Source organism: Bombyx mori, chromosome 4, assembly GCF_030269925.1.
Source record: "Bombyx mori chromosome 4, ASM3026992v2".
Taxonomy (NCBI): Eukaryota; Metazoa; Arthropoda; class Insecta; order Lepidoptera; family Bombycidae; genus Bombyx; species Bombyx mori.
Genome location: NC_085110.1, coordinates 15,175,752 through 15,199,947, shown reverse-complemented (window position 1 = coordinate 15,199,947; position 24,196 = coordinate 15,175,752). Strand labels below are relative to the sequence as shown.

Below are 24,196 nucleotides of genomic sequence, written 5' to 3'. Positions count from 1 at the left end.
GGGTGAAACTGAAATAGCCTCTCAAAGCATCAGCATAGGTAGGGAAAATAATTATGTGGTGTCGTGGGACACCAGGTAGACAACATAAACAACATAAAATTACATAGAAATAGAAAAATAGAAATAATAATAGAAAGAGAATGGATGAGAGAACGAAAAGAAAGAGGGAGAAAGAGAAAGATATTATACACTACTCGCTTGTGTATGCGACTGTCGCGCCTGCGCACGTCTCATTTAACGGTTTTATTCCACGCACTTTTTTCCACGAATTTTTTCTTACGGTTTTACTATCACATTTTTTTCAGTTCGGTCGCGCAACAAAATCCCTATCCCCTCCAAGCCTGCCGTAAGGAACTTCGTTCCAAAAATTAAATAAATAAAACTTTACAACGCAAACTTAGACTTAATTGAATTTTTAATCACGCATAAACTAAGGTCGCAAGGCACAGAGATGTATTAGTATTTTAACCAGCTAAAGTTGACTATTTAATTATTATTTTTATTACCTCTAAGCGATAACGTTAGTCCAGGTTTCGTTGATTTAGGTTTAATGTTAACTTAACCCTATAATCTTTGCTGATACTTTCGGCGACTAAATAATCCATGGTAAATAAACTAAAAATCTCTTAAGATGTAAGCAGTATAGTAAACTCGTTAGACCAACATGCAGTTAGTTACACCATGTTGAATGACTCTTTTGTGCCACTCATATTCAGAAATTGGCTTTATGGGCAAAATAGTATATTATTATTGTAAACTTGTTAGCATTTTTATTTATTTAAGCTGTTTACTAATTATATACAGGATTATGTGATTTTCTTAACCTGTTCAACGTCATGAAACTGAAATCAATTAGATACCCAAACGGAGTGTGTGTCTTAAATTTTAAAAGGAATTGGAAATTTGTTTCTTTATGAAAACCGAAAACATGATAGTAAAAAATTAAATGTCCTATTTAGAGCCCGCAATATTGATAACGGATCGAAAACTATTAAAAGGTTCATGGTCTTTAGAATAGGTAGGATAGGTTTTGATGGCAAGCCATGCTGCATGTATTTATTTTTGTTTTTTTTTTACTATGACCGACGACGACGCAGCCTTATGTCACAAATAGGACGCTTCCTATCATTTAGGGTTCTTTAAAAATATTATTTGAAAATAAACAAACCATAGCGTTGCGAAAATGGAGAGCATTCAATCGGATCGAATGACATAAAATCTACAAACGCAAAAGAAGGCACGCGATAGATAGTTCAGGCTGGCGATCGCATTCGCGTTGGGATACCTGTCAGCTCTAGTAACCACTTAAGATCAGATGGGCCGAGAGCTCAACGTGATTAAAATGGTTCACCCGTGTTCTGGAAAGTCGACTCAGACGACGGAAAGGCACATACTCATCTATTAACTACTGTAACAATGTAATGTAACACTCTTTGTATAAAAGAGAAATTTATTTTGAATCAAGAAAAAGTAAAACAATCAGAATTAAAATACCTAACATTATTAGGTGATGACAATAGGTTTTTTTTTAAAGACTTAAACCTGCATCCTTAAAACTAAAGCTTCGTCGACCGCCAAATCCAAACGGTTTGCTTGAACGTTGTCGCTGAAAAAAAAATTCACTGCTCTTACATTTTGTTCATTATTCAAAGCTTTTTAAATAGTTGAATAGAGTAGGTAGACAGCGGCTTCGCTCTGCCCTTGGCATTGCTGAAGTTCGTGGGCGACGATAACCACTCACCATCAGGTGGACCGTATGCTCGTCTGTCTACAAGGGCAATAAAAAAAAACAAGTGGCGCTCGGGGACTGCCGCGGTAAAGCTATTGCATAGCATTTTTATCAACTTATGCAATTATAATTAGACAATAATAATTTAATATTAAAACAATAGTAAAATAAGACCACGCTATATTTATAAGCATTAATAAAAGCAAAACATTAACTGTCCCCTTCACACTCATAAGCTAGACCGTACGGGAGAGAGATGGGCCGACTTTTCATGATGCGCAAGCAGTGCGACGTCACGCCGCGCGCTTATTCACAAACACTACACAAGCACAACGTGTGAATGTGTTGAACGCGAGCTACATGGTAGGCGGAGTGGGGGTGTTAGATTTTATTCTCGTTACGGAATTTCATGATTCGGTCGCTGCGCTCAAAGCCCGCGATAAAAGCTATGCAATAGCTTAAAAAAAGTTGTACGAAAATATATAAATATCACAAAATGACTGAATTGAGAGAGATATATTAAAAAGATAACGTTTAGAACTTATCAAAAATTCAAACATGAATATTTGAATACCTGTAGGTCCTTGAAGACAAAACGCTGCTGGCCTCAACTTCTAATTGTCCAAATACAAGATCGAAAGCCGTCAAATTGACAATTCGATCACGCTTTCCAACGTTCATAACGATTATATACGTATCGTCGTTGTACCATCTGGAATAGAATTTTAAATTCCTTGCTTCGTGTATTCATGAGATAATACCGTTGTATATATGCCGTAGTGCTCAGACCGCTCTGCATTTTATCTTTCGATTCGCAATAATCGAAAAATATCAAAATACAAAATTTCTTTAAAACCAAACGTTCAATTCAGTTCAATATCAGAATATTAAAATGGTTTTGTTAAAAAATCAAATGTAGTTATGTACCATATCCAAATATTTCATAGTTACCACAAATCTCTTGTATATCTTTAGATAGATTTTTATATAATCGCTACATAAATACCGTATAATATAAAGGTAGGGTGGCACAGACCTGTCTAAACATACGTTAGGTCCTACTCTAAGTACCCTACTTAGTCTTTTCGAGTGAGTTGGGATCGACGCACGTTGATAAAGGTAAATGAATACGTATTCTCGTATTATGAAAATATCATTAGATCCTGTGGCTTCCATTGATGGGTTCTTTTGCGAGGGGATCATTCAAATTTTAATGATTCTATGAAATTCACAGTTTGATAACCTTTCAAAAACATTCACTTTAAGGGTATAACAAAACTCTGCTTCAGTCCTCGTCTTTTGAGAGAATTATATTTATTAATTTAGCCTATTACATCATTCTGGTTGTAAGGCGTTTTGTGAGTAGGCGTGGGTAATTTGCACCACCCTGCGTGTTTCTACTGCGAAGCAGTAATGCGTTTCGGTTTGAAGGGTAGGGTGGCCATTGTATTATAGGACTGAGATTTAGAACTCATGCCTCAAGATGGGTGGCGGCTTTGACGTTGTTGATATCTATGAGCTCCAGTAACCACAATACCAAGTAGGCTGAGAGTTGGTCGACCAATTAAAACAAAAATAAATCAGATACGTACCTTTTGAAAGCAAACACATCGTTGTTCAGTGACAACGATTCATATCTCCCAAGTCTAAACGCAGGCCTGATGCGTAAATTAGTCAGCGTTCTGTAAACTTGATAATGCGATCTGACAGCCGATCTTTGACTGGCCACGTTTAACGATTCATAGCCGTCAGCTACTGGAAGCCAGGTTCGCTCTGCAGTCGAAAATCCTGGTCGAAAGCAATGTGTTTATAATCAGAAAACATTTTTTTTTATTGCTTAAATGAGTGGACGAGCTCACTGGTTACTGGAGCCCATAGACATCTACAACGTAAATGCGCCACACACCTTGAGATATAAGTGCTAAGGTCTCAGTATAGTTACAACGGCTGCCCTACCCTTCATACCCAAACGCATTACTGCTTCACGGCAGGAATAGGCAGGGTGGTGGTAAATACCCGCTCGGACTCACGAGAGGTCCTACCACCAGTAAAAAATGAAATGAGAAATATATAATAAATATTTTTACATCGCATTCACTTAGTGTATAAACCGTTCTATACGTTCGCCTTGATTGATTGTTTGGTTTTGATTATTGTCAGCCAAAACCTATTATTACTCAGTTTGCAAAATGCTAATTTCTTTTAATTCATGACACCCAAAAAAAATACACAAATAAACAGATTTAAAAAACTTCTAATTGACAATACTAAATGACGATTTTAATAATATTTAAATTTAAAGACACATAAACTGCAATATATTTTAATCGTTAATTAAATTATTAATCAAATTTGAAGAATTTGTAATGAAATTGTATTCATCGTTAACGAATTTATCATTTTATTTTATGTGAAAGGTAGGTAACGAAAATTCTTTAAAAAATCAAGTAATTTACAAAAAAAAGGATCATTGCAAGCTACGATAACACTTTATAATTTACAGAGGGACATCCCAAAACTCGTATCGTTACAGGACTGACATTGCGGAACATCCGCGCAGTATTTTATTCAAGCTGAAATGCGAAATATTCAAAAAGGGTCGGTCCGGTCAGTGGATAGAGAAACGAAGGGTGCCCCCGGTCGTTATCTATACTAATATTATAAAGCTGAAGAGTTTGTTTGTTTGGTTGAACGCGCTATTCTCAGGAACTACTGGTCTGATGTGAAAAATTATTTCAGTGTTACTTAATATGTAACTGTACTGAGACTTTAGAACTTATATCTCAAGGGGGGTGGCGCATTTACGTTGTAGATGTCTATGGGCTCTAGTAACCACTTAACAACCAAGCGGGCTGTGAGCTCGTCCACCCATATAAGCAATAAAAAAAACCAGCCCATTTATTGAGGAAGGCTGTAGACTATATAACATAACGCTAAGACCATTACGAGCGGAGCACTAATAAATAATGTTTCAAAATCGGGTTTTTTTTCTACTTTTGAAAGCTGCCGCTGCATGCAGAAACGGTTGAATTTTCGCTAAAGTAATATATGACAGAATTGTTCCCCTTAAAAATAAATTGTTAGATGAGTATCCAGTGTGAATAACACAATTCACAAGGATAACCTTTGCAATCGACAATCAAGCGCCCACGCTATCTGCCGTGAAGTAGTAATGCGTTCCGGCTTAAAGGGTGGGGCACCCGTTGTGCTATAAAGCCGTGACCTTAGAACTCATGTCTCAAAGTCAATGGCGGCATTTACGTTGTTGATGTTTAAAGTCTCTGATAACCACTCAATATCAGGTTCATATTAAAAAAATGTTATTTGGAACTGCCGCGTAATAATGTAGATCTGTGACAATACTCAAATTATCGCCCGAAAAGAAGAAGTGATAAGTTAATACCGTGTATAAAAGCCCTCTGTATAAAGTGAGTTATGTTAAATCGAAAATAAGTAGTCTCGAATATTCAAATAAGAGCTGCAAAATCGCCAACCGCTCTTAACACTAGGGTCCGAATCCTGATCACGCAGGAGCATGTCACCGTCGTCGCCCTAGACACGTCCTTACGGATCCATCAGATCCAATAACTCTTGCATTAGACGCTTTCAGCTCTAACACTAGGAGCAGGCTTAGGGATCCCGGTAACCGTACTCGTCAAAATTGGCAAAGACGTCGACGTCCAACCTAACCCATACATCAGCCCGCTGAGTTTATCGCCGGATCTTCTCAGCGGGACGCGATTCCGATCCGGTAGTAGATTCATTCGCGAAGCTGCTGCTCTTGAGTTGTTAGGTCTTGTTTGGGGGGCAGCTGTTAGCAAATCCCGCCCCTCCTGGCTGAGCCTCTGCTCGCCTACCTGTCCTGGTAAAACTGGAAAGGCCTCTGGGTCACCAGTAATATTTTAATCATAAAAATAAAAAAAACACTAGGACTTGAGCTCTTCCACGTATGTAAGTAATACACTATACACAATACACAAGTCAGCTGCTACTGTACTAACCTCCGTTTTTCCCGGAGTTCCATTGGAAAGGCGTCCGGACGGGGTCCCGGGACACTTCGATGTAATTCACAGGATCGTCAGTGTTGCAGGCCAGTGGATCCTTCGTTTCGCTCCAAGGAACGAATCCATTAACCATTCCTATCTCTTCACCCTTGCAAACGGGACGAATATTTGAATTTCGAATTTCGTCAGCATTGTTCCCTTGCTTTTGTTATGTTCTCATTCAACATTAAGGCTCAGTTGGGTATATCAATGGTATATCACTCTTTGATTATTTAAACACGGGACTTGAAGTATCTATACTTACAAAAATGTTTATTTATTTAAAATAGAGAAAAACAGATGTAAGTTATTATAAGCCCATATTTAGTGAGTGAATGTGACGCTGTGGAAATTGCTTACAAAGTAATAAATTTAATTGACATTAGCAACGGACATGGAAGATTTTAATGACATTAAATAGGTAGGTCGATGCAATTTTTTCTGGACACTAAAATCTCCGAAGTCATGTAGTTTTAGCATTATTATTCCAAATTAACAGAATCTTACAATTTTCTTTATTATATTGTGTGTGGTACAATTACTTACCTTTTTCATATATGCAACAGATTTTTATTTGTTTATTAAATGGGTAATTGTTTTAGAAACTTCTAGATCTCTAACTTCCATCTCTGCTATCTCTATTCTCTGACTTACCATATAAGTGATCGCAATTCCAGGCAGCAGTAGAATTAGCATGTTGAGAGCGTCCACCAGATCAGGTCTGAATCTAGAAGACACTCTGCTCTTGTCGTGATTTCCAATCTAGTTTGGTAATAAAGCGTAATGATGTAAATCTCAGTGTATCAGCGTATTCAACGAAGTTTTTGTATTGAGCTTGGGTTGACATATAAACACATTACAATAAATAAATAATTACTGTATGTTTACAATGTGACAACCCTAAATATATATCCATAGATTAATCAGAGAATCAGTGGGCGATACAAGATTCAATCTAACAACATTCCTCAACATTACCTACTTGTATGATAAATCATCACCACGTAGTTAAAATATAATAATTAAGTCCATTAAATATGTATTAATTGTTACCGCGAGTTCATAATTAACTAATAAATTAAATTTAATATCAGTTTCACAAAAGCAGAATTTAGATATTGATTTTCGTACATAGAAACATGCAATAAGAAAAGTCAATTCTATCGCAATAGTAATTTCTCGAGCAGAGAATTCAGTGGATTTTTACACAGATAAAAATTCTAATTTTAGACTCTTCTTTTTTAGAGTTTATTTTTTATTTCTCAATGATGGTAAGAAATCGAAACTATTTCTATATCAACAACATCGTCAAAAATTACGTCTACCTACAGCAGAACTTGGGCCCCATCCATTAATGAATAGTGACGTAACAAGTTAGGAAAGACCTTTCTCATAATATATATATATAAATATATATTTCAAATACTTTTTAAACCTTTATCTTGTTACTGAGCATACGGTGTGTTGGAAGCCGTACTTCATTAATCGGTAGGTAGGTCTACATCGAAGCATTTATATATTCCAGATTGAATTAGAATATCACCACTACATCACAGTAAGCGTAGAGGGAAATCTAAGTTCAATTCTCAGAGTCAATTATCTTTTTCAGAGAAGGTATCTTTGGGGTTCAAAACCGCTATTAAAATCACCATGGGTTCATCGAGGATTTTAAAGGAACCAATAGATATTGTACCTACGACCGGTGATTACACGACACCGCTACTAAGCTAATAGAGCTTTCCAAATAGCCTGAGAAATGTTCACGTCGCTAAAGATAACATCAAATACTGAAATACCATTACGCGTCAAGTCTTAATCTAAAAAGCTATAAAACAAGCTTTTGGTGTGTGTGGGCCAATATCCAAATATTTGGTGATCGAATCGGTCACGAAGGACGGCCGTTAACGATGTTTTTGATCTACTTTTAATCGGAAATGCGGTTGTTTATCCGGTTTTCTTAGTGAAAATATTGCAATATACTTGGTAAGCCATAAAATTGGCGCCCTAAAAATCTCTGTACCAAATTATCTGCTATTCCAGGAGTCCTTTTTTAACCTATTTTTTTCGAATCACGATTCGCGTAGTGTTAAAAAGTTATGGGAGCCAATAGATATGAATACATGAAGGCCGACACTTTCCTTGAGATTTGAGGTCTAAATCTCAAATGTGTATTACAACAGATGTCCCGCCCTAGAAGTACTGATTTTATTTGCATTAAAAGAATAGAAAGTAAAAAACTTGTCTCATTAAAATGAAACTTAAGTCATAGCGTCATCAGAGATGTAAATAATGATCTCATAATTAAAACATCAAAATCTAGTTTAGAACTTCACTATTTTGTACTCGCACGATTCATTCGTAACATATTTTATCACGCACTGTCATTGGAGATTAAGTTGTTATACATTTATCTATGAACCCTATATATCTATATCTATAAATATGTAAAAGTGAAACACCACTCTCTTATCATGAGATAGCCCAAACTATTTGTCTGATAAACTTAGAATTTTGCATGGATACTCATTTTGCGATGTAGACGTAAGAACGGACGTAAATCCTATCCAGAATGGATTTTCACCTACAATCATGCATACATTATAATAGCAACGCATACGCATAGCTAAATTTATTATGGTAGCCGGTGCTGTAGGACTTCTTGTTTGACACGAAATAGCTGTTTATGCGGATAATGCAACAAGTTTCATTTCTTTTGAATCACAAATTAATGCGAAAGTATCTGCGCGGCACATCTATGGGATAGAGCTATAAAGCTCTGATAGCTAGTTCATCGATTTGAAGAAAATTTGCTTTTACGTTTTGACTATGTATGTGAAAAGATTTACTATCAAAGTGCGACTTAGTACAAGTAGTTTGGCCAAATAATTGTTTTACAGATAATTAGCGATAATCAAATCATTTATTAGGAAAATATTACAGAAATATGTCTGTATGTTGAACACAATATATACTTAGAGTAGTTTATTTAAATGTCATTGAAGAACTTACTAGATTGATATCGATCAAACTTAGTGAAAATACAAAATCTTGGGATTGATCTTAAAACTGGTATTTGGTGGTGGTGGCAGGGCGTAATGTAAGCCCGCATGGGTTTGTATTACTTTCCTGTCTATTTCTGCCGCTAAGCACTCATACGTTCCAGTTAGACTTCGACCTCATGTCTCAAGACGCCACTATCGTTGAGATCGAAGATAAAACTGATTTATTTTAGTGTAATTAAAATTAAAATGACTTGACAATATAAATAAATTAAACTTCACAATGGAACTACATTGAAAATAGGTCTATCTGAAGCTCCAACCATGTTTTTGATCTTTTAGGTGGAAGCCCAGTCAAATGTAACTTATTTGAGACCTTAGAACTTATATCTCACGGTGGGTGGGGCATTTACATTGTGGATGTCTATGGGCTCCAGTAACCACTTAACACCAGGTGGGCTGTGAGCTCGTCCACCCATATAAGCAATAAAAAAAAAAAGGTACTTAATCTAAAAATTAAATCTCACCATCCAATTTGCAGGTTTCTTCAAAGGTTTGTACGTGAGCCAACGGTCAATGATGTATTTGAAGTCCCGTGCATCCGATTCCTTATTCAGCTCTCCAATGAGACCCAAATTGAAGGGCACATGAGCTCCCAAATGGGCCCCTTCCCCATAATACTTCACTGCATTTTTGATAGTCGTGTCGGCCTCCGTCATCATTATCCTGCCAACAATGGCTCTGGTTTTAGGGTAGTTACAAAACGGATTTAGATTCCGAAAAGGAACACGTGTTCGAAATTTTAACAAGGCAGCCGTAACTTTCGGGGTCCGCCCGACATTAAAACCGGCTTTATTAACCGTTGAATTAAAAGGTTGTTTTACATCACACAATCAAGGACAGTGAAAATTGATTGACGCGTCAGGATATTCGGTCAGTTTTGATAGCTCATTAAATGTTTTGTGAATGTACTGAATTTGTGAATTCGTATTCTAAACGAGCATGCTATGATCTTATAAGCATGATGATCTAAAATTACTATGCCAGAAAAAAAATCTATTTAATTCTATGTATCCAATACAGTGCAAATTGATCCTAATACAATTTGGTCCAAATTTATTACTAAATAGAAAGTTTTTTTTTGTTATCGATCTGATTTTCCGCTTGGTATTAATCGGCTATTTCTCATGAAACTTGTTTTTTTTTGTAGCAGTAAAAGATCTGGCTGTCTACTTTAATCCACTTGATCAAGCTATTTGGACACTGTTATGGTATGGGATGCTATTAGTGATATGATAATTTTGAGCACCTAAAACATTTCACTAGATTGATAGTGGAAAAGATGGCACACAGAAAACACCGCAGCATGGAAAAGAACTGCGATTCTGTGGAATAGTTCCAGGTAATTTAAATAAGGTCATCAGACGATAGGTTTATTTTATGTGTAAAATATTATAAAGGTTATACCTTAGTTATGTAAATAGATAGGTAGATAATACAATCAGATTATAAGCTTAGAAAAACAGCTACAGATTATAATAAAATAATATTATATAAATGAGGCTGCGTGGCTGTCCAAAGCATAGTTTTTATCTTTGGATATTTATATGTTCCGACATAAACAATTTTAGTGTCAAAATATGTTTCATTCCTGGAATAATATAGAAAAAATAGAATTCAATAGTTTATTTTCCGGTGTTATTAAAATATTGAGGTACGTTACCAAAGTTCAATCGTCCAGATGCTAAAAGCAAAAGTTCAAAGTTTGTTACGTTTAATAATTTTAGCAGTGTAGCTCTAAAATGTTTCTTATCATCATTAGGGTGAACTTGAACAAGTATAGAAGTCGGAAACTTCATAATGATGTTTTGTACTAAATAATTATTTACTAAGTTTACTCATTAATTTTAAGTGTAAATTCGTTGTTGAACTGATGGAACCCCAAAATAAGAGTTTTATTTATTTTTTTCTTTTTTCATTCAGAAAAAGACGAAATATCTATAGCTTTTCCATCTCATGTGAATTCTCCAATAAAAATGTTTGAGGAAACGCGATTTATTTTGTTCGATTTTTCTGGGTAAATATTATTTTGGGAATAATATACATGGATCAAAACTAAACCGCTTCACGAAGTTGTCAATAACTTCAGAAACTATATTAAAATTGTATATCCTCACAAAAAATAATACATCAATCAAACTCTAAGACATATCTTAGTTAATGAAAAGCTTTAAACTGCGTAAATCAGCAATTTTATGTGGAAATGTGACTATTAATATTTATTTGAATTTAATTTACTACTGAGCTGCTATTAGAAAAAAAATCTAGACCTACGATTAGTCTATGATGGTTTGTTTGAATTTTTTTTATTATAAAAGACGGTACTCATGAAAGTTTTAGCGTGGATAAAATTTTATTTGCAAGGTTGTTTCTCGCGTATCTTTAAAATGAATTTGAATTACTATTTATCAAGTCGAACGCAGGTCGCAACTTCATAAAATTGACTCTCCATTTCCACCTAAACTGTTGATGGGAAGATTTGCTTCATATTTCACAGTATAATAACAATCCAATAAATTATTACAGCCAGAGCTCACCTCGTCAAATTATCCCTTATAGTAATACCATCGAATACGTCTCTAAGCTGCGACACCATGTCATATGTTTCTTCTTGATCTTTAGTGTATACGTGTTCTAGATAAACGTAATCATCGGGTCCTAATCCAGGTCGACCAGTTATCGGTTCATCAGGATAGCGTCCGCCATACAAGTCTTTGTCAACTTCGAATAGATAATTGATAGAGGGTATCTTCAGGCCTGCTACTCCTTTTTCAAGCCAAAATTTGATAACGTTCTGTAAGGAGAAAAAAGTCTTAAAATATGTAGAGCTTTTCATTATTTTTATAAATAGTTTCACGATTCACCAGAAACATTTTTTTTTATATTAAAGCTGTCAAACTTCTAAAACATCTTGAATCTTCCCGCGCTATACTGATGATACATTAGTTATATTATGACTGAAACTCTCCCTGGAGTGCCAGTAATTACGCAAATCATAATTTATACGGATTTAATTTTATGCTAGAGCGTAGTAGTAACTATTTTCTCTGCAATACCACTAATTAAAGACATATAATTGAGAATATCAAAATAATAACTTAAATTACTGCAGCGATTGCGGTATTTGACCACTTTGTAATGAAAGAGATTGGGGTAAAATAAATGCAAATTAAGAATTATATTTTGCTTTAACGTAATTAATTCGTATTTTTACTGTGGTATTTAAGACCACATTTTACAGAAAGAGGTCACTAAAATCTTTAGCATCTAAAAGAAAACCAGATGTTTTAATTGTGGTCTAAAAGACGCACTGTGGAATCTCAAAATAAAAGACGGTTTTGATACAGTCATTTATGTCTATGCCAACAACTAGTTTCCTTATATAGTTCATTAAAAAATAAGAACAAATTAGTCTCTAAAAAGTAATTCATACCTTAATTTCATCAACGACAACAGGGTTTCTGTAATTCAGATCGGGCTGAGACTCGCCGAACTGGTGCAGATAGTACTGATCTCTGTTGGCCATATATTTCCATGCGCTTTTCCTGAATACGCTCACCTTAAATTGAATTTTAATAACAATTAACTAGTAACGTGAAGGTAGCAATGATAATGTTTGAATTATAAAAGAAAAACCAAACTTAAAGGTAGATAACATTGTTACGCCGGTAAGAGTAACGCCATCTATCGCCGAATAGTCGAAAGAAAGGATCTAGTAGCACCTAGAATGCTCGAGAAGTACAACGCCATCTATTGTCAGATAGCGGAAACACAATACTCGAAATGTGAATTTTATAGGGATATCGGCTATAAAAGCGTTTCAGCGATGGCACGCTGTCAGTAATCGAAACTACTCGAAACGAAACAGCAAATGGATCACCTGAAGCAAAGCGGAAGAAGCGAATTGAGAATTTTAAAGTGCTTGTGAAGTGTTTTAGGTGTTGAATACAGTTTTTACTTGTACTTTGGTGGAACATTTATTTACCCCGAACCCCAGCGCGTAACAATATAATAAAAATGCTTTTTAAGAATGCAAGCACATTCATTGTATCACACTTTTAAAATATTCAATTGTTTCCAATTGTTTATAATTTTCTTTGTCAAGGACATATGAGGTGTCGCTTGGAAGCATTTCAACATAACGCAACTACCACTAAATATTTTATAAAAAAAACTGTCATTTACTTGCACTTAGAAGTAGCATCCAAAATATATTTTTAGATCAATTCGGCTTCACGAAAAGACAATATGTTTTATGTAAGCAACAACATTTTTTTTCTTTTGTGAATAATAAGCTAACAAGCTATAAACAACGAAGACTAAATTTCATAGATTTACTAAAATCTAAACAGTCACTAAAGAAACATTTCTACAGGATGATACAGTACACGAGATCATTCAATTTAAAAATACCCAAACTATAATATAAGAGAATATAGTTGTCGCATGGGCAATTTTGGAATTACGAAATGAATTTGACCTCAAAGACTAGTATCCTTAGAGTTTAATATCCCGTTTAATACTTACTACATGGTCGATATCGGGTTTGTGACTCGTATAATCTAAACATACTTTACTATTAGCTTACCCAGTTATTAGGCGGTTTTCGAATACCCATATTGTCTAAATGACCACTCTCCCAAATAAACCAGTCGCTGTAATATTCGTCTCTATTTGATGATTTCAAAAACCATTCGCTCTCGTTGCTAGTGTGATTTGGGACCAGTTCCAGAACTATTTTGATATCTAGAATATTTAAAATGATGATTTTATAAATTACTTTTTCTAATTCATTGATGGTTTAGATAAATGGTCACACCGATCCATGATTTAGATTTAGAATACGCCGTTTGATATACACTTATCGATACAAGTGTTCCAAAGCTTCAATCACATCATCATCATCATCATTCTTTCCTATTACCCTCTGCTGGGGTGTAGGGCTCGAATCAAATTTTTCCATTTATATCGGTCTTAGGCAGTCTGTTCTAACTCCTCCCACGTCATGCACAAGACCCCTAGCTCCTGCTCCACCGAGCGACGCCAAGTTGTTCTGCTTTTTTTTTTCATTCCAAGCTTCAATATCGCAGGTCAGATAATAATATTTAAGTCAATAGGTACCTAACACATGTTCAGAAATTACTGAAATTGTGTAATTACTGGTTCTAAGACATGCATGTAATTGCCCCGAATGGACAGGTTCCATACGTTCGTTCCAGCTCCAAAGAATGGGACAGCTGCTATAGAAAAGAGTGTTGAGACATTGATATAGACTTCGTGGTAGGCAAAGGAATTCATTGAATTATGTCCATGGGTTAATGTACTTGCCTCAACAGTATACGCCCGGATCTCATTTGTTCACAGCAATAATATTATATTCGAATGTAAAGCAATCTTAATGTAGTCACTGTTTCTATTTTATTTTTCCATAGTCACCTATATAACAATGCATCTCTATACTTTGTACATCATTCCGATAGAGGCACCCGTCACGTGCGGACGTGCTCATCGACCACTCGATCGCCCGGTTTTTGTTCGCCCGGCTTTTGTTAGCCCGGCCATTGTTCGCGCGGCCTGTGTTCGTGGTACATCTGCCGACTAAGTGCTCTTCCTGGAAGTTTTTATTTGTTTCGTTTCCTTTTGTTGTTTCTGTGTTCGTGGTACATCTGCCGACAAACTGTTTTCCTGGAAGTGTTTAATTGTTCTGTTTCTTTTAGTTATTTCCGTTTTGTTGTGTTTTTTCTTTGTCCTGTAGTAATCGTGCCGCATCGCCACCTGTGTTCAATAGAACCGCTCAGGTCCGAGAAGTTGGGGCCTCGCCGCAAGGCGAGTGTTTTCAAGACCCGGGGCCGCCCCACCTGGGCACTCAGCGATCATGGACGCTGTATTCGCGGAATTCCTCCGACTTCGCCACCCACAGCTCGCCTCAGAGTTTCTGGCCTTCAAGGCCGATCACACCGCGAGCCCTCTCGTGGACTCCGCCGAGCTCGCTGCTCCTGCGTCGCCTGTACCTGCGTGCAAAGCTTCTGCATCGAGCACCGCAGCCTCCGTCGTGCCTGCCGTTCCCGCGTCGCCTATACTGGCGAGTAAAACTGCTGCGTCGTCCGCCGTGGCCACCGTTCCAGCAGCGCGATCATCCGCAGCCTCCGTCGTGCCCTCCAAAACACCTGCTCGTAGGTCACCTGCGCCCGCCTCCTCGTCCTCCGACTCTGACTCGGAGATGGAGGTCGACCTCGCTCCCGCCTCATCGACGGATGGATTCACCCTGGTACAAAAGGGTAAGAAGCGTGCCGCGGAGTCCCGAGCTCCCGCGGCCGCTAAAGTTAGTAAAGCCGCGAACGCGTCGCGCCCCCGCCCTCAGACTCCCGTTGCGCCTCCAGCCCGTGCCACTCCGTCGCCGCGTCCGGTGGCACAAAATAAAACCCAGACCCCTCCCCCGGTTATCCTTCAAGAGAAGGCAGCTTGGGATCGAGTTTCTCTGGCCCTTAAGGCCAAAAATATCAACTTCACGAATGCCCGTAACCTCGCGAACGGCATTCAAATTAAGGTTCGAACATCCGACGACCATAGGGCCCTCTCTTCTTACCTCCGTAAGGAACGTATAAGTTTCCACACGTATACGCTCCAGGAGGAGCGCGAACTCCGTGCCGTCATACGTGGCATCCCTAAAGAGTTGGATGCCGAGCTAGTCAAGGCCGACCTTCTCGAACAAGGCCTACCGGTTAACTCCGTACACCGCATGCACACAGGTCGCGGAAGGGAGCCATATAACATGGTTCTCGTCGCCCTCCAGCCTACCCCCGAGGGTAAGCAAATATTCAACATCCGAACGGTCTGTAGCCTTTCCGGAATCGCCGTCGAAACCCCACACAAGAAAGGCACACCTAGCCAGTGCCATAACTGCCAATTATACGGGCATTCTTCCCGTAACTGTCACGCGCGCCCCCGATGCGTCAAGTGTTTAGGAGATCACGCCACGGCCCTCTGCACTCGCGATCAAAAAACCGCGACGGAACCGCCTAGCTGCGTCCTGTGTCGTACACAGGGTCACCCCGCAAATTACCGCGGATGCCCCCGAGCCCCGAAAATAAATCGCCGCGTCGCCCGCCAAAACCGCCTCCGAGCTTCCGGCCCAGACATCAAAGCCTCGGCACCCTCTGTGTCGCAGGCTAAGCCAGGGTTCGATCCGGCGCCGGTGCCCAGTGTCTCGGCTTGGGCGAAACCGCTGCCGTAGACGAACACGGTTACAACTCCCTCCTCCGCGATTCGTCCCGCCCCCGCAACTCGTCCCTCTCCCGCGACTTGCCCTCCGACCGCGTCCGACAATCTCGCTTTAGCGATCGACTTCTTTCAGTCGATCAACTTTGAGCGCGTTAACGCTTTGGGCGACGCCATTCGCGCTGCCTCCACTGCACAACACTTTATCGCCGTTGTGCAAGAATACGCCGACGTATACGCGTCATTAAATACGTACGTCCTCCCCTCACTCCGCCGGTAATCAATGGCGTATATAAGTAGAATAAAGCCCCTATCCGTAACGATAGGATTTTTTAACGCTTACGGTCTCGCAAATCAACGTGATCAGGTTTCTGACTTTTTGCGTGACCATCAAATTGATATCTTTTTAGTGCAGGAGACCCTACTTAAGCCCGCGCGCCGTGACCCTAAAATCGCGAACTATAACATGGTCAGGAACGACAGGCTCTCTGCTCGTGGTGGTGGTACCGTCATTTACTATAGAAGAGCCCTGCATTGCGTCCCGCTCGATCCTCCCGCGCTCGCTAATATCGAAGCATCAGTGTGCCGAATCTCACTGACGGGACACGCGCCGATCGTTATCGCGTCCGTTTATCTTCCACCGGATAAGATCGTTCTAAGCAGTGATATCGAGGCGCTGCTCGGCATGGGGAGCTCTGTCATTCTGGCGGGCGACCTAAATTGTAAACACATCAGGTGGAACTCACACACCACAACCCCGAATGGCAGGCGGCTTGACGCGTTAGTCGATGATCTCGCCTTCGATATCGTCGCTCCGCTAACACCGACTCACTACCCGCTAAATATCGCGCATCGCCCGGATATACTCGACATAGCGTTATTAAAAAACGTAACTCTGAGCTTACACTCGATCGAAGTAGTTTCAGAGTTAGATTCAGACCACCGTCCCGTCGTTATGAAGCTCGGTCGCGCTCCCGACTCCGTTCCCGTCACGAGGACTGTGGTGGATTGACACACGCTGGGCATCAGCCTGGCTGAATCTGATCCACCATCGCTCCCGTTTAACCCGGACTCTACCCCGTCTCCTCAGGATACCGCTGAAGCCATAGACATCTTAACGTCACACATCACCTCGACATTAGATAGGTCATCGAAACAAGTTGTAGCGGAGGACTTCCTTCACCGCTTCAAATTGTCCGATGATATTAGGGAACTCCTTAGAGCTAAGAACGCCTCGATACGCGCCTACGACAGGTATCCTACCGCGGAAAATCGTATTCGAATGCGTGCCCTACAACGCGACGTAAAGTCTCGCATCGCCGAAGTCCGAGATGCCAGATGGTCTGATTTCTTAGAAGGACTCGCGCCCTCCCAAAGGTCTTACTACCGCTTAGCTCGTACTCTCAAATCGGATACGGTAGTAACTATGCCCCCCCTCGTAGGCCCCTCAGGCCGACTCGCGGCGTTCGATGATGACGAAAAAGCAGAGCTGCTGGCCGATACATTGCAAACCCAGTGCACGCCCAGCACTCAATCCGTGGACCCTGTTCATGTAGAATTAGTAGACAGTGAGGTAGAACGCAGAGCCTCCTTGCCACCCTCGGATGCGTTACCACCCGTCACCCCGATGGAAGTTAAAGGCTTGATCAAAGACCTACGTCCTCGCAAGGCTCCCGGTTCCGACGGTATATCTAACCGCGTTATTAAACTTCTACCTGTCCAACTCATCGTGATGTTGGCATCTATTTTCAATGCCGCTATGGCGAACTGTATCTTTCCCGCGGTGTGGAAAGAAGCGGACGTTATCGGCATACATAAACCCGGTAAACCAAAAAATCATCCGACGAGCTACCGCCCGATTAGCCTCCTCATGTCTCTAGGCAAACTGTATGAGCGTCTGCTCTACAAACGCCTCAGAGACTTCGTCTCATCCAAGGGCATTCTCATCGATGAACAATTCGGATTCCGTACAAATCACTCATGCGTTCAACAGGTGCACCGCCTCACGGAGCACATTCTTGTGGGGCTTAATCGACCAAAACCGTTATACACAGGAGCTCTCTTCTTCGACGTCGCAAAAGCGTTCGACAAAGTCTGGCACAATGGTTTGATTTTCAAACTATTCAACATGGGCGTGCCGGATAGTCTCGTGCTCATCATACGGGACTTCTTGTCGAACCGCTCTTTTCGATATCGAGTCGAGGGAACCCGCTCCTCCCCACGACCTCTCACAGCTGGAGTCCCGCAAGGCTCTGTCCTCTCACCCCTCCTATTTAGCTTATTCGTCAACGATATTCCCCGGTCGCCGCCGACCCATTTAGCTTTATTCGCCGACGACACGACTGTTTACTATTCTAGTAGAAATAAGTCCCTTATCGCGAAGAAGCTTCAGAGCACTGCCCTAGCCCTAGGACAGTGGTTCCGAAAATGGCGCATAGACATCAACCCATCGAAAAGTACTGCGGTGCTATTTCAGAGGGGAAGCTCCACACGGATTTCCTCCCGGATTAGGAGGAGGAATCTCACACCCCCGATTACTCTCTTTAGACAACCCATACCCTGGGCCAGGAAGGTCAAGTACCTGGGCGTTAACCTGGATGCATCGATGACATTCCGCCCGCATATAAAATCAGTCCGTGACCGTGCCGCGTTTATTCTCGGTAGACTCTACCCCATGATCTGTAAGCGGAGTAAAATGTCCCTTCGGAACAAGGTGACACTTTACAAAACTTGCATAAGGCCCGTCATGACTTACGCGAGTGTGGTGTTCGCTCACGCGGCCCGCACACACATAGACACCCTCCAATCCCTACAATCCCGCTTTTGCAGGTTAGCTGTCGGGGCTCCGTGGTTCGTGAGGAACGTTGACCTACACGACGACCTGGGCCTCGAATCAATTCGGAAATACATGAAGTCAGCGTGGGAACGATACTTCGATAAGGCTATGCGTCATGATAATCGCCTTATCGTTGCCGCCGCTGACTACTCCCCGAATCCTGATCATGCAGGAGCCAGTCACCGTCGACGCCCTAGACACGTCCTTACGGATCCATCAGATCCAATAACCTTTGCATTAGATGCCTTCAGCTCTAATACTAGGGACAGGCTTAGGGACCCCGGTAACCGTACTCGTCGAACTCGACAAAGAGGTCGACGTGCAACCTAACCCATGCATCAGCCCGCTGAGTTTCTCGCCGGATCTTCTCAGCGGGTCGCGATTCCGATCCGGTAGTAGATTCATTCGCGAAACAATTGCTCTTGAGTTGTTAGGTCTCCTTCGGAGGCGCTCGGGCAGTTGTTAGCAAATCCCACCCCTCTTGGCTGAGCCTTTGCTCGCCCACCTGTCCTGGTGAAACTGGAAAGGCCTTCGGGTCACCAGTAAACTTTCAATCATAAAAAAAAAAAACTACAATTACAATTTTCCATGTTTTTTTTAATATTAATAAAAAAAACATTAAATAAAACCTCTTCTTCAATAGCTTTTTAGACGAAAAAGAAAATTATTAATCTTAATTAAACATTAAAACTTCATGAATACAGTATTTATTTAACGCTCTTGAAACTTTAGATCACATCTCACTACACAACCGTCAGGAGTTTCGATCGACCAATTGAACAATTCTAAACCAGTGAATCGTATAATGATCGAGTGCAGAGCACGGGAAAATATCGAGAACGAACGACCGGTAAAGTTTTGTATAAATCTATAACTATTTTGAAACAATCAATGAAACCGATACAGGAAAATTATAATGACGTTATTAATACGTGAAGCAAAAACTTTGGACCCCTTTTTACAAAAATTGCGCTGACGGAGGAGTATGAAATTTCTCTCACTTATAGAGAATATAGAGAAGGAGTGTAGAATGTTAACATTTCTTTAAATTATCCATAAAAATACATTAAATCAATAAATAAAAACATTACACACACTACCATGTATTTGACACACACACGCATGCATACTATTTGTTTATTGTCAAACGTTTCTTATTGTTTATAGTCTGTGGTCAAATTGAGAATAGATTAAATATTGTTTGTCTTTATTAATATTTGTGTAAAGTGTAGTCTTAGGGAAATCTGTGATTAAAGAAGTATACCAGTATTTAATTTTGACTATAAAATCATAATAGTGTACAAACTTATAATTCCAATTAATTATAGTCGAATTTCGACTACCGGAGGACACTAGTTATAATGAAATTTGCTTTCAGTATCATCAATATTTCTGAAAAAAGATTGCAATTTTGAAACCACTTAAAAGTTTTTTAATATCAAAGATTTTTAGAAAAACATTAAGTGGAAAATCGTATTCGTTCGCTCTTAAATACATTGATGACTTTGTTAACAGGTATCTCTAACTCAGATAAAATACGATACGAATAATGTATTTTTTTCTTCATTTTAATGAATGTACGAATGTCTACCAGACTGGTTTATGCGTTGTGAATTGGTAGAAAAATAGGCCACCAGAATCAGATGGTCCTTTTAAAATATTCACATAAAGACTGAGAGACCCAGAAATATTAAATCCGCCTATATAAAACCAAAGACAACATTTTGAGTGAATTTTAAATTTATGACACATGACCTTTAATTACTGGTGGTAGGATCTCTTGTGATCCGCGCGGGTACGTACCACCGCCCTGCCTATTTCTGCCGTGAAGCAGTAATGCGTTTCGGTTTGAAGGGTGGGGCAGCCGTTGTAACCATACTGAGATCTTAGCACTTATATCTCAAGGTGGGTGGCGCATTTACGTTGTAGATGTCCATGGGCTCCAGTAACCACTTAACACCAGGTGGGCTGTGAGCTCGTCCAACCATCTAAGCAATTAAAAAAAAAATTTCAAATACAATTTTACGGGAATTTCAATCTTCGAAATTTCTAAGAAATAAAATACTGAACTTCAAAATTCAAGTTAAAACTGATTAAGCGTAGTTAATTTAAAGTTCAAACAGTCGATTCGCCGTGTTCCGAGTTTCGTTTGGGGAGTAAGAAAATTTTTGATCATTCCCTTCGAGTGTCATGCATAAATTTACATAATAAACTGGGCAATGAATATTAAACAGATCTCACTCAGTTCATTGGCTTTTTTGAGAAGATGCTCAAAATCCTCCATCGATCCATATTCTGGTTGTATTGTGTAATAATCTGTGGTGTCATAGCCGAAGTCGTGCATTGCGGACTTGAAGATCGGAGACAACCATGCTGCGTCAACTCCCAACTCCTTTAAATAGTCTAGACGCGTTGTTATGCCTGTGAAAGAGTTGGTTTAGATATAGTCGATTTTGATAAAAGGTTGATTTAGTATAAATTTACTTATAAAAATATTATATTATAATAATCTACCTTGAAATCAAATATATAAATATCTCGAAAAATTATCAACTAATCTATCTGGTTAGATTTTTTTCAAGCGCTCTAAATGCCCACGTCTATTGAAAATCCAAAAATACATAAGTAGGATAATCTTGATACTAATTTACTTCAGAATTCTACCACAAGTTACGATACAGAATTCACTTAACGATATCTGTGGACCCTAGTAGAGTTTTAAGCGGATCCTAACCTCGACTTCATTTATGGAACATAAATAATATTTTTTTAAGCGGCGTCCTCATCTGATCCCCTCATCTCCTCTTTATCATCGCACAAAGGCAATAAAGCAAAAAAAAACTTAATTTAACTAGTATGATTAAACCATGATCTAATCTAAAAAAACTTACCATTAATATCTCCAATACCATCGCCGTCGCTATCCATGAACGACCTTGTATTGAGCTGATAGAACACCGCGGTTTCCCACCAGTCTTGCTTAATATTCACATTTTCGTATCTAGCTCCCACACGTGACAGCGAAAAAATTATTACAAAAATATACCACATCCCTGAAAAAAAAAAACACGTATGGTATTCGGAGACTGCCGCAGTAAAGCTATTGCATAGCATTTTTTATCTACTTATGCGATTATAATTAGAGAATAATAATTTAATATTAAAACAATAATAAAATAAGACCACGCTATATTTATAAACATTAACAAAATCAAAACATTAACTGTCCCCTTCACACTCATGAGCTAGACCGCGCGAGAAAGAGATTGGCAGACTTTTCATGATGCGCATGCAGTGCGACGTCACGCCGTGCGCTTATTCACAAACACTACATAAGCGCAACGTGTGAATGTTGAACGCGAGCTACATGGTGAGCGGAGTGGCGGGTATTAGGTTTTATTTTCGTTACGGAATTTCTTGATTCGGTCGCCGCGCTCAAAACCCGCGATAAAAGCTATGCAATAGCTTAAAAAAGCCTTTAATGAAATACAGTATTATCATTTTCAGTCAAAGATTTAGAGAGAAAACTGCTTGAGCATGCAGTAGTGAAAATTTTACAGTTTGAACTTAAAGTATGTTTGGTGCATGCGATTTATTCAAGAGCTAGTTCACGACCGGAGTCTTATCTGCGATCTGTCGTATGAGAGGCACGTATGAGACGGCTCGGCTAAGAGCATACTTCCAACTAATACGTCATGGATCGACACGGAACAACGTAACAGTATACAATGAAGTGACATTCGTTGTGACACAAAGTAAAAGCACTAAAAAAACCAGGTCGATAGTGCATTGATGCCCACACACATATCCGCCTGGTCTGGGTACCAACCTTTTTCTTATTTCTGCCTTAATTAATTCCGATTCAAAAGGTAGTAAGAACTACTCATGTCACGAGATGAATGACGTGATTCCCGCTCTTATATCTATGGACACCTATAACCACTCAAAACCAGATGAACCTTGACTGGTATGAAAAATCTATGCAGAACTATCAATCGTGCCGACAACTTATTTTTTAAGCAGTAATAATCACTCTACATACGAGACAAGACGGAAAGATGTAAGATGCTGTAAGACAAAAAGGAATGCAATGTTACTGAAGACGGTGTCGAAGACAGAGCGAAGCGGAAGAGAAAAATAAGGAAAGCTGACCTCACCACCAACTGGGATGTGGGATTAACTAGGAAGAGGGAGAGAAAGAGAGATTTCTCTACACCCCTGTGCACTCAAACAATACTACTAACTCATACACTACACATATACGACAATACCTTCAAAGCTGCCTGCCGAAGTGAACATACCGTAGTCTTTCAACTCTTTATATTCATCGACTGACCGATCATGTTTATAAATATGTCTATTCATACGTGTAACGATGATCTAAGTTACAGTTGTATAATTAAAAATGTTTCCAAACAAAGCAACGTAGTGCCTACACTAAAATTAAATTCAACTTCGAAATAAGATATCATAATATAAATAACGCGATTGAAAATGGAATGTTAGTTTTCCACAAATGGCTCCATCTTTTTCTGTTTTATCGTATTTCCGATTATGCTTTACTCATTTAGAAAACAAGTGCTTTATGTTAATTATATTTCGCAAAGAGATGTGTACTTAAAAACCTTAACTAAAATATGTTTGTTCAAAAGAAGACACTAGGCGTAATATTTTATGCGAGGTTTAATACTCTTTTAGATAAAATTGTAAAATTGTAAACATCAGGCTATGCAAAAAAACCTTCAATTATGCACAAACAAGAGTAAAAAGCTCGCAAATTTGTTGCTATAAAGAATTCTTCCTACTTAAATATTAACGCTAATGACTTTTTTCCTCATTTCAGGTAAGCGGATTTCCCATCCTATTAGATATTTACTGTAAGTAATCTCCTTAATTTTCATTCTCGGGAAAAATAATAAATGTAATTTTTTTAAATATTAAAAGTAAAAATAAGAATTATTAATGATTTTATAATATGTTTGTGACTGTATGCTTTTAAATCTTGACTATATAAAACCATACTGGTAAAATAACTAGACCAAACAAAAATACTTCGAGTTTATTTTAAATCGTAATTAAATGAGTATTCCTGCAACCTTCCAAAAGTATTCGGATACTTAGGATCGACATATCGACATATCGATTAAAGGGAAAAGCCAAGATGGCACCCAAAACGCTGGGAGCTCTCACCAGAATGAAGCAGTACTTCACGTCTGAACAAAGACATTTTCTTTACAAAGTACAGGACCGGCTTCGCGTGCAATCCTGCTCCCACCTCTCGGCCGGGGCTCCCAAATACCAACTACTTCCA

The 24,196-nt window shown here is 39.1% G+C and overlaps 2 protein-coding genes across 12 annotated transcripts in view; one reads left to right on the top strand and one right to left on the bottom strand.

The window, feature by feature from the left end:
* The window catches only part of LOC101736773 (dual specificity calcium/calmodulin-dependent 3',5'-cyclic nucleotide phosphodiesterase 1), a 511,722-nt gene that overhangs the window by 359,378 nt on the left and 128,148 nt on the right, over positions 1-24,196 (top strand). The gene's annotated exons all lie outside the window — the stretch shown is intronic.
* On the bottom strand, positions 1,433-23,172 carry LOC101738762 (maltase 2). Its single transcript, XM_012694492.4, has 12 exons — positions 23,157-23,172; positions 21,777-21,938; positions 21,127-21,306; positions 13,420-13,577; positions 12,265-12,390; positions 11,369-11,625; positions 9,299-9,497; positions 6,427-6,534; positions 5,731-5,881; positions 3,322-3,517; positions 2,304-2,441; positions 1,433-1,606 (listed from the first exon to the last, which is right to left on the bottom strand). The coding sequence occupies exons 2-12, from the start codon at positions 21,934-21,936 to the stop codon at positions 1,537-1,539; spliced, it is 1,743 nt and encodes a 580-aa protein (XP_012549946.4). The 5' UTR covers positions 21,937-21,938; positions 23,157-23,172; the 3' UTR covers positions 1,433-1,536.